The sequence below is a fragment of the Olea europaea genome, unplaced genomic scaffold (assembly GCF_002742605.1).
Source record: "Olea europaea var. sylvestris unplaced genomic scaffold, O_europaea_v1 scaffold1839, whole genome shotgun sequence".
In the NCBI taxonomy this organism is placed as follows: domain Eukaryota; kingdom Viridiplantae; phylum Streptophyta; class Magnoliopsida; order Lamiales; family Oleaceae; genus Olea; species Olea europaea.
In genome coordinates this window covers 86562-97112 of record NW_019236161.1, presented here as the reverse complement: position 1 = coordinate 97112, position 10551 = coordinate 86562, and the positions used below count along the sequence as shown (strand labels likewise).

Here is a 10551-nt window from a genome sequence, read left to right as displayed (position 1 = left end):
ATATTCAATTTCAAAATGATATTCTTATGAATTTAAGATGTCCAAAACTTCAAGATTTTAGATGGTATAAAGATATGTTTTTAACACGTATCATGCAAAGAGAAGATTGTCAACAATCTTTTTGGAAAGAAAAATTCATTTCAGGACTTTCAAAGCTTTTCGCTGAGAAAGTGAAAAATTCAATTTTAGAAGAAAATAATGATCTTCTTCATCTTACTTATGGTGAAATTATCAATTTCATTAATAAGGAAGCTCTCAATTTATGTAATGATTTAAAGCTTAAATCTAAATTGAAAGCAGAAAAGGCTCAAACTCAAAATGAGTTAGGATCTTTCTGTGAACAATATGGATTTGAGAAAATCTTACCGCCTTCTTCAAAATCAAGAAAAATTCTTCATAAGAAAAGATTTTCAAAAAGAAAATATTTTCCTGAAGAAAATTTTCACAAAAAGAAATTTTCAAAAAGAAAACAATTTTCTAAAAGAAAATTTACAAAAAAATTTCAAAAGAAAGATTCAAAAGTTACATGTTGGAAATGTAACAAAACTGGTCATTACTCAAATAGATGTCCGCTCAAAGAAAAAATTAGTACTCTTCAAATTGATGAAGATACTAAAAATCAACTTCTCAATCTTATTCAGTCTAGTTCTGATTATGAGTCTAATTCTGAATTAGAACAAATTTTTATCAACCAAGAAGATTCTGATTATGAATCTACTCAAAATTCTTATTCTTGTACTTCTTCAAATGATAAAGAAATTTGTGGTTGTAAAACTATAAATGTTTTAACAGGAGAAGAAGAAATTGTTCAAAATATCATTGACAGGATTGATAATCCTAAACTTAAAGAGAAATTCTTATCTCTGACTCAATCCTCTACCTCAAAAGAAAATTTTGATGATATCAGTCTTACAAATATTCTTCGACGAAACGTCAAATAAAAGATTTTTGAATAGAAGTTTTTCTACTCAAAACTCAAGATAAAAAGTTAAAGTCAAAGACTCCTTCTTATTCATCCTCTTCTAGTTCTTCTGATGAATAATTCAATCCTCTCATTCCTTCAAACATTGAATCTGAAGAAGAAATGATTAATGTTATTAATTGTGTTCAACTTAAAAAAATGGTACTTTAATATGATTATTGTAGCAAACAAAGAATTCAAATTCACTTCTAGAGTCCTTATTGATTCTGGAGCTAATCAAAATTGTATTCGTGAAGGATTGATACATACAAAATATTTTGAAAAAACTACAAAGCGTCTTTATGGTGCTAGTGGTAAAAAACTCAATATTAATTACAAAATTTCAAAAGCTCATGTTTGTAATTCAAATATTTGTTTCAAAAATGTTTTCTATTTGATAAAAGATCTGGATCAAGATGTAATTCTAGGTACTCCTTTTATTGTTCAAATTTATCCTTTTAAAGCTGATTATAAAGGATTAACTACAAAAATCTTTGGAAAGAAAATTCATTTTGAATTTTCAAATCCTCCTTCTTATAAAGATGTTAATTTTTTAAAAGAAGCTGCAATTTCAAAAATTATTCATAATATCAATTTAAAAAGAAATCATGTTAAATTTCTTAAAGAAGAAATTTCTTTTCAAAAAACTGAAAAAAGATTAGAAGAGGATTCTTCTATCAAAAATCTTATTTTAAATTTACAAAAGAAGATTGAACAAGAGATTTGTTCAACTATTCCAAATGCTTTCTAGGATAGAAAGAAGCATATTGTTTCTCTTCCTTATAATTCTGATTTTCATGAATCAAATATTCCTACAAAATCTCGTCCTATTCAAATGAAAAAAGAATTACTTGATTTTTGTATCAAGGAAATCAATGATTTACTTGAGAAGAACTTAATTCGTCCAAGTAAATCTCCATGGAGTTGTTCTGCATTTTATGTTAACAATTCTGCTGAAATTGAACGAGGTGTTCCACGCCTTGTTATCAATTATAAACCACTCAATAGTGCTCTTCAATGGATTCGTTATCCTATTCCTCAGAAGAAAGATCTTCTGAATCGTCTTTCAAAAGCTATCATCTTCTCAAAATTTGACATGAAGTCAGGATTTTGGCAAATTCAAATAAAGGAAGAAGATAGAGACAAAACTGCATTTAATGTTCCTTTCGGACAATACGAATGGAATGTTATGCCTTTTGGCCTTAAAAATGCTCCTTCTGAATTTCAAAAAATTATGAATGATATTTTCAATTCCTTTTCGGATTTCATTATTGTTTACATTGATGATGTCCTCATTTACTCAAAATCTATTGAACAACATTTTAAGCATATTCATACATTCATACATGTAATCAAGAAAAATGGTTTAGCAGTCTCTGCTAAAAAGATTGTTTTGTTTCAAACAAAAATTCGTTTTCTTGGTCATAATATTCAAAATTCTTCGATAATTCCAATTCAAAGAAGTCTTGATTTCACTGATAAATTTTCAGATGAAATTAAAGAAAAAACAAGTTTGCAACGCTTTTTAGGTTGTGTCAATTATGTGGCTGATTTTGTCAAAGATATCCGTCAAATCTGTGCCCCATTATTCAAAAGATTACAAAATAACCCTGACCCATGGAGTCACGAGTGTACGCATGCTGTTCAAAAGGTGAAAAAGTTGGTCAAAAATATTCCGTCTTTCAATTCTTGACCCCACAGCCTCAATTATCGTTGAAACAGATGCCTCAAATATAGGATTCGGTGGTGTGTTAAAGCAATTACCCCTAGGATCGTCAAAAGAACAGTTAGTCAGATTTCATAGTGGAGTCTGGTCTGGACCTCAAATCAACTATTCAACTATCAAAAAAGAGATTCTTTCAATAGTTCTCTGCATTTCCAAATTTCAAGATGATTTGATCAATAAAAAATTTATTTTGAAAACTGTTTGCAAAGCTTCAAAAGATGTTTTACAAAAAGATGTAAAAAATCTTGTTTCCAAACAAATCTTTGTAAGGTGGCAGGTAATTTTGTCCTGTTTTGACTTCGAAATTCTTTATATTCAAGGAAAATCAAACTTTTTGGCAGATTTCCTCACAAGAGAGTTTATTCAAAAGAGTGAGAAAAATGAGTTGGGCAAAGAAAGTTGAAGAAGAAGAGGATTCTCAAAATCCTTTTCAAACAAAAACCTCAAGAAAGAAGAAAAGTTCAATCCCTTTCTTCGAAGATCCCCCAAAGGATCAAAAGGAAGCTTCATCTTCCTCAAATACTCTTTCAACCTTCATCAAGAAATCTGATCAAAAGCAAAAAGTCGAGTCCTCAACCCCTTCAAATTTCAAAAAAGCCGTTCAAAGTTCTGGTAAACTTCCTCAAATTAATCCTCCAAACTCTTTCAAATACTTTACTAAGAGTCTTTCTGATTGTGTTCTTACAATGGAAAGTTCTTGGATCAATCGTTATGGCGGTCTTGATGATTGCCTTGAATCAATTCTTCCAGAAAACTTTTGGTTCATGCCATCAAATATCCAAAAAACTAGAGATTACTACGAAACCATTCTTTCTTTGACTGGTTCTGCATTAATCTTTCATACTCCTGAACCAAGAGATAAATCAAATATTATGTTTTCAAAAATTTCAATTCTAAGAGTTCTGTCTTATGAAGACTGGGGACAGAATCCTTGGGAAGAAAAAAGATTAAATCTTTCAAAAACATTTTTCACTTGTCAAGATACTTTCAATTATTTTGATTATCAGAATGCTTGGTATAAGGCTCTTCTTTTTAGGCCTGTCACCCATTCTTGGTTTATCAATTTTAATCAAAATTGTAACCCTCATTTCCCAAGTTGGTTTCAAACTTGGTTTCAGTATCATGGACTTGAAGAACAAATTTTGTCCAGTTTAGTTCTTCAAGGATATGAATACTTCAAAAGAGAGGCAAAACCTTTTCTCAAGCCTCAAGAAAATCTTTTGTTTCAATTTGCTTTCAATATGAAAGTTTCATGGATTTTCTGTTGGGATTTCTTCCATTATGAAAATTTTCAAGATATGTTCTCAACCCACAAAATTACAAGAAGATTCAAGATCAAATGGTGGGCAAAGTTCAAAGAAACAAACTGTTGTCCAAAAGCAGTTCAATCATGGATACAAGAACAAAGAAATTTGGGTGTACCTAAATTTTCAAAGAAAGAACAAGAAGATCAAGCTGATTTTTTGACTGAAAAACAAAGAATCATTGCAATGTTATCAAAATGTAAAGATCCCAAAGAATTATTAGAAATTTATGATCAAATTTCTAAACAAGGATCTTCAAAAACAAATGAATCTGATCAAGAAGAAGAATCTCAATATTCTCAAGAAACTGACAATGGTGATGACCTAGTTGATCTAGATGACTATGAGGAATTTCTTGCTCAAGAGAAAGCTGCAAAAGCTCAAAAAAAAACTTCAAAATGACTATATGGACCCAGTTTTCTTGATGAATTGAGAAATTCAAGGGTCTTTCAAGCAAGAGAAATTCTTCTCAATCTCTGTCCAATTCAAAATCGGTGGTGCCACATTTGTCAAGATTCCCATCAACTTTGTGTCAGACATCAATATCTACTTTAATAAAGAAAAAGATTATCTTTATTAAAGAAAGTCAAAAAATTGGAAACTTTTGACTAAAGTTGATGCTGCTTTTCAAGATGCTCCATTATGATGTCGTCCACTTCTCTTTTCAAGATTCTTTCCCCAAAATGAAAGAAATTTCAAGCCCGGACTTCATTATAAAAAGAATTCAAGATTTCATTTCAAGACAGAGCGAATTCAGCAAGAAGAAGTTTTACTTTTCTTTGTAATTTGTTCTCTCAAATACCTTTCAATTATCCTTGTAATATTTAAATCTTCTTCAATTATCAATAAAAGTACCTATTTTCATAAATTTCTGTTCTTCTATTTCATCTCCTATCCCCTGGGTGAATAAAGTAAGTCCATGGATGGAGGAGTAGGTAATCCGCCCTTTGCCCTGGGGAATGGTTTGATATAAGGTAAAACTGGGACCGTTTCCTGTCAACATATGTTTTCAGGAGACAAATGGTATCAGAGCCAAGTTGAAAGGCTTGCGATCCCAGAGGTACAAGGTTCGAAACTCCTTTGGCATGAATAAAGTAAGTAAGTCCATGGATGGAGGAGTAGGTAATCCGCCCTTTGCCCTGGGGGAATGGTTTGATATAAGGTAAAACTGGGACCGTTTCCTGTCAACATATGTTTTCAGGAGAGAAATAATATATATATATATATATATATATATATAGAGAGAGAGAGAGAGAGAGAGAGAGAGAGATGCCAAGCATCGGTAACATGGCATAGTAATTAATTGGTGGATAAATATATGGTGAGTATCAAGATTTGAATTAAATTTTTTATCCACCAATAAATTGATATGAAATGTCATCCGTGAACAGAAGTAATAAGTTGGATAGTACTAATTACATTTTGAGAAAAGATCACTAGTCTAGAAGAGGAAATTTTCAAGTATCATATATGCATATTAAGATACTGTGCTAGCACTTGAAAAATACAAAAGGATCATCATGAATATTCATAATCTGTTGGCAAAAACCCATAAATATGCAAATCAACTCTCCTGGTAACCACAAACGAGCTCCCACTCAGACAAAGCCGCAAATCATTTAGGAGGTGAACTTTTGTTAGTTGGCATCAATCATTCTAGAGAGATGCTGGCATTCAAATCAATAATAAGAGCTACTCCTGAAAAATGACCCAAAGATGACACGGAGGAAACCAACCTGGCGAATGGCAGCTTCAATTTTCTTCTGTGCCTCCACGTCAAACGGGTCTGCATGAAGTAAAGCCTGCATTGCAAAGACACAAACCCATACATATAGGCTTCTTAAATAAAACGTTTGAATAAACTATATCAAAAAGCAAACAAGAAACAAGCAGATTTAGACCGAGCAATTCAAATTATTTCTAGGGATATTTTTTTCTGCTAGACATTTAGCCCCTGTTTGGCCCCCATTAATTTTCATTCCATTAAATTTCATTTTTCTCTCTCCTATTTTCAATCAAACAATTTTCCATAAAATAATATTACACGTAAATCAAATACTTTTCATTCTTTTTCAACCACTCATTTTTCAAAAAAATATTATTCCTCCCATTTTCATTTCTACAAAATGGGGGCCAAACGGGGGTTTAATGTCTCCTTCATAATCACCTGACCTACAAAGGCAGAAAGACATCTAAAAGCACTGCAATGAAGTCCTTGAAAAAAAATAATCTCCGTCAATAGCCTTGAGAAGCAAATGCATGTCCACTCCCTTCCCACCCAAAACAAGGGTATTCTTCCAGATCCTTAGTTATCCCATGAGATTGGAAACATAAGTTTCAATTGTATGAAATATTGGAAAAACGAACTGAATAAAAATCCCACCTTTTTAAAAAGTAATCCGTATACAGAATTTTGGTCTTCTGGCAACTAATTAGCAGAAAATAAATGGATAACATAACTTTCTTGAGGCTTAAACAAAGGTGCCAAAAAAAAGGGAACATTGATTTGTCACTTGGGAGCTAGTATGATATACTAGGTTCAGCAAATGACATCATGTAAATATCATGATATGAACCTCAGAAGCACCTCCCAAAACTTTTTCACAACTGAGAACAGAGTTCTGATAAATTAAAAGTTAACCCAATGCATATTAGAAACCCCACCAAGAAATCTACAGAGAGTTGTTACTGGCAAACGATACTAACCATTTCCTCTTCTTGCTGACGCCGTAATTCACCTCTCTGGTGATTACGAGAGCGTAAAATGTCTTGTAGCCTGTTGAGATCATTTCCAAGGATAGCTTGTGCCAACTCGGGATCACTCTGAAAATTCAAATAGCATGAACAACCCCAATAAATCATCAGACTCGTGAAGGTTTAACTTCACAAATATGGCATTGCAATTAGCTATATAATCACAAAAAATTAACATCTTTAAGCATAGACCAGTTGTACAGTTGTAGAAAGACTTAAGACATGACAACCAACATTCAAAATTTGTTAGGACTAACTTTTAACCTTTAACAATATTAACTGCTTTTATATATGAAGCATGCTGATTTTGACACAGGCGTAAAAAGGTAAATTAAAAGCAATTTAGATAGATGCTACAGAAGTTTCAGTTAAGTACATTACAAGAACAATTTTCTATCACAGTATATCAAAATTCATGCTACAGAAGTTTCAGTTAAGTACATTACAAGAACAATTTTCTATCACAGTATATCAAAATTCATGCTCAAAACAAAATAAGCTGTTCCAGATAAAAGGAAAGTATAAAATGGATAATTTTTACAGCCTTCTTACAAAGATAACAAGATGACAGCTACACAAGAACCATTTTATTGAAATCAAAGAAATAACATAACTACTTTAGCTCATCGAGACATTTTCCACCAAAATTAGCTAATAGCAGCAAGTTTTTACCAACTCATAAATTAAAGACAAGCCAAAAAATGCTTCTACGTGAGAGGAAAGGGCACTTAAAGGTCAGATCACACTTTACCTGGAACAGCTGAGCCATCACATTAGAATCGTTACGCAACTGCTGCTGCAAAGCTGAGGGGTTCATTGCAGAACCATCTGGATTGAACCCTGCCTCATTTGGGGATGCTCTACAGTAGGATAAAAGTCACACTATTTAGAATGAGAGGGCATTGCAGCAAGCTTTAAAATATTCTTCTATACCAAAAAGAGAAGTAAAGTAAAAATGATGGAGGAAGAAAATGGTCGTTGTTAGGCTGAATTAGTTTGTCATGACCCATTTAATATTTACAATTTCATAGGATGCTAGATGCTATTTGGTAAAGACTCTTTTTATTGGTTTTGAGTCTCTTATTTCTTTTAAATACTTTGTAACCGCACGTCATGAAGCAGACAGAATTTACAAAACTGATTCAAGGCCCTTGCTCCAAGTTCTTCTTAGTTTGTTCTTCCTTGAGATTGGCTCGAAGAAGCTCAATCTTCTTCTTGGTTCGGATTTGAGCCTCATCCCATGTCAAAAAGACATTTAGCATTAGTCCAAAACAAATAAGTACGGATGGATAGGGGTGCGGCGAGCCATGGTCTTCGCCGGAAATTTTTTCCCATGTATGGAGTGGCTGCGTGCTCGCCTGAATCCGTCCTAACTCACCCAAATGCCAGGATCCACCACTGAGTTGGATTGTATGAACTCGTTAATTATGCCACGTTAAAAATTGCCAACGAATTCTATTTGGACTTACTATTATAATTCTTCTTCTTCTTCTTTTTTTCCAAAATCTGCAATTTAATAGTACCAATATTAAACGTGGCAGCAAATTATTAGACTAGACGAACCTAGCACCAGAAGATGAAGCATTTGAGACCATCATCACCAAATCTCCATCAGTAACACCAAGAGCACCCAATTTCTCAGAATTACTCATCTCCTTTCCGTTGAATAGCAGCTCTTGCTGCTGTAGGGGCACTTGTGTCTGCTCGTTCAATATTATAAACACAAAATATACATTAAGCCCAATATATTCATCCAAAATTAAAAAGAACCAAACAAGAAATCTAACCTCAACTTCCAGAAGAACTTTCAAGTTCTCAACCTGTAATGAGTATCATCATCATCGGGAGAAAAAGAAAAACACTCCATAACATAATTAATGTAAAATAAAGGTATGAATATGTTACAGTTTCGTTGCGATCGACGTCTAGAGTGAGGATTTGTTCATCGGCTGTCATTACAGTGATCTTCATCTTCTCCAATTAGCTTTGAACCTGTTCGAATTCCTCGAAAAATGAGATTTGAGCGATATTTGTAATGTGTAATATATAATAATGAATAAATAAATAGGCTATCTCAACTGTCAAAGTTATCTTTTGTTGACTAATCCTGGAAAGAGAAGGAGACTCTTGAGATGGATCTGTTTGAAATGATTCGGTCTTATTAGTGCTTATTTGGAAAAATTACAATGAAATTATAATAATAAAAATCATTGGATTGATAGAAAATCCCATATTTTTAAGAATTTTGTTATTTGTATACAAACGTTTGACGCACCCCTCACGTGAACGAGGGGTCCAAGTCAATAAAAAAGGCGTGGGCTCCCTTTGTTTGAGGGAAGTGTACATCGACGTGTTCATCAGTGTACGTGTAGTACAATTATATTTTTAAGTGCGATATACCTCTCTGTCCATTAAAAATCACAAGCCTTTTGTGCAAAATATAACCTTTTTTGTACAGGAAAAAACTTTCCATCGTTCGAGTTTGTTAGTTTAATTGTTCAAAACAATAAAAATTATCAAGATTAAAAAAAGAATAATAATAATTCTGGTATCAAGCTTTATATTTTTTTACAAATTAAACCAAAATATTTTATTTGTACCTCTCACAATCCCAAATCGCTATAACTTTATTTTTCCTACCCCCATCACATGATTCACATCCCATTTCTTCTTAAGCGCTTGTTTGATAGGGATGTTAAGTCAATTAAAATCAAATTTTTTATCGTTATTTCACTATTTCAACCGTCATTTTTGAATTCTTCTCTCATAGGTAGGCTCATTTTATTTGTAACGGTCAAAAAATCAATTAATAAAATTTCTACCAAACAAGTTCTAAATTTTTTGACATTCTCCGACTATTATTTGAATTGAAGAGGCATATAACTTTCACAAATAAAGTTTTCCATTCTATTTTCCTCTCCAATCATACTTGAAAATTCACTCGTCTACTTTCGTGTCTCTCTTCTTTCTCTTTGTCTTTCACGTACACGGAGTAAAAAAAATTTCTCAACTCATTTACTTCACCTTTGTCCCCACCATGCCCCCTCCCTTCGCTGCCCACTAACCTGAACCATCCACAACTCGACCTGAGCCCTCCAAATACACTCCAGGATCGTAGGTGATTGGTTCAATTTCACAATTTATTTTTTTTCATTTTCGACACGAGTTTAGCTGAGATCTTAGGTGTTTCATCAAGTGAATAGGATAGGTCTTTTGGGATTTTCGACTATTGTTGAAAGGATTATGGGTCAGAATCACAAAGCTAGATATTTCACTATTTTGGATAATTATGATTGGTGGAAGGATGTTACGTTGCTGGATTTTCTCAGTAAGGTAGGTAGATTCGTGGAGATTATGTAATGATATTGAAAGAGAGCATGAAGAAGTGACTCGAATCGGAACAAGAATGAGTTACACTTAGTTCACATACCAGATACTATAGGCCTACAATTTTCTTAGACTTTTTCGAGATAAAGGTATTAGGGCATCTCCGATGGGCACCCTTTTGCACCAAATTGTACCAAAAATTGGTGCAAACGTCCCTCCAATGGTGCAACATGAATAGCGTTGCACCATATCTAGATTATGGTGCACCATATTAATTAATTATTATTAACGGTGCAATGTTCATTTTGCCCTTCTCTTTCACTTTTCAAAGATAATGATTAAGGGTATGTGTGTCATTTTTCGTTCTATAATAATAATAATAATTATTATATTATTAAAGTTTATTATTTTTTTATATATAATCAATAATAGTTAAGGATTTTTTAATTTAGTAATTATCTTCGTAAATTTAACATAAT

General features: G+C 32.6%; 1 protein-coding gene across 1 annotated transcript in view; it reads right to left on the bottom strand.

Annotated features, from left to right (window-relative positions):
- The window catches only part of LOC111378609 (DNA damage-inducible protein 1-like), a 16668-nt gene extending 7872 nt beyond the window's left edge, over window positions 1-8796 (bottom strand). The window contains exons 1-6 of the mRNA XM_023001838.1: window positions 8651-8796; window positions 8533-8565; window positions 8309-8445; window positions 7497-7605; window positions 6698-6814; window positions 5728-5793 (exon numbers count right to left, since the gene is read on the bottom strand). Coding sequence (XP_022857606.1) covers window positions 5728-5793; window positions 6698-6814; window positions 7497-7605; window positions 8309-8445; window positions 8533-8565; window positions 8651-8716 — 528 coding nt within the window. The 5' untranslated portion in view covers window positions 8717-8796. The remainder of the gene's footprint in view (window positions 1-5727; window positions 5794-6697; window positions 6815-7496; window positions 7606-8308; window positions 8446-8532; window positions 8566-8650) is intronic.
- Window positions 8797-10551: the final 1755 nt, after the last annotated feature.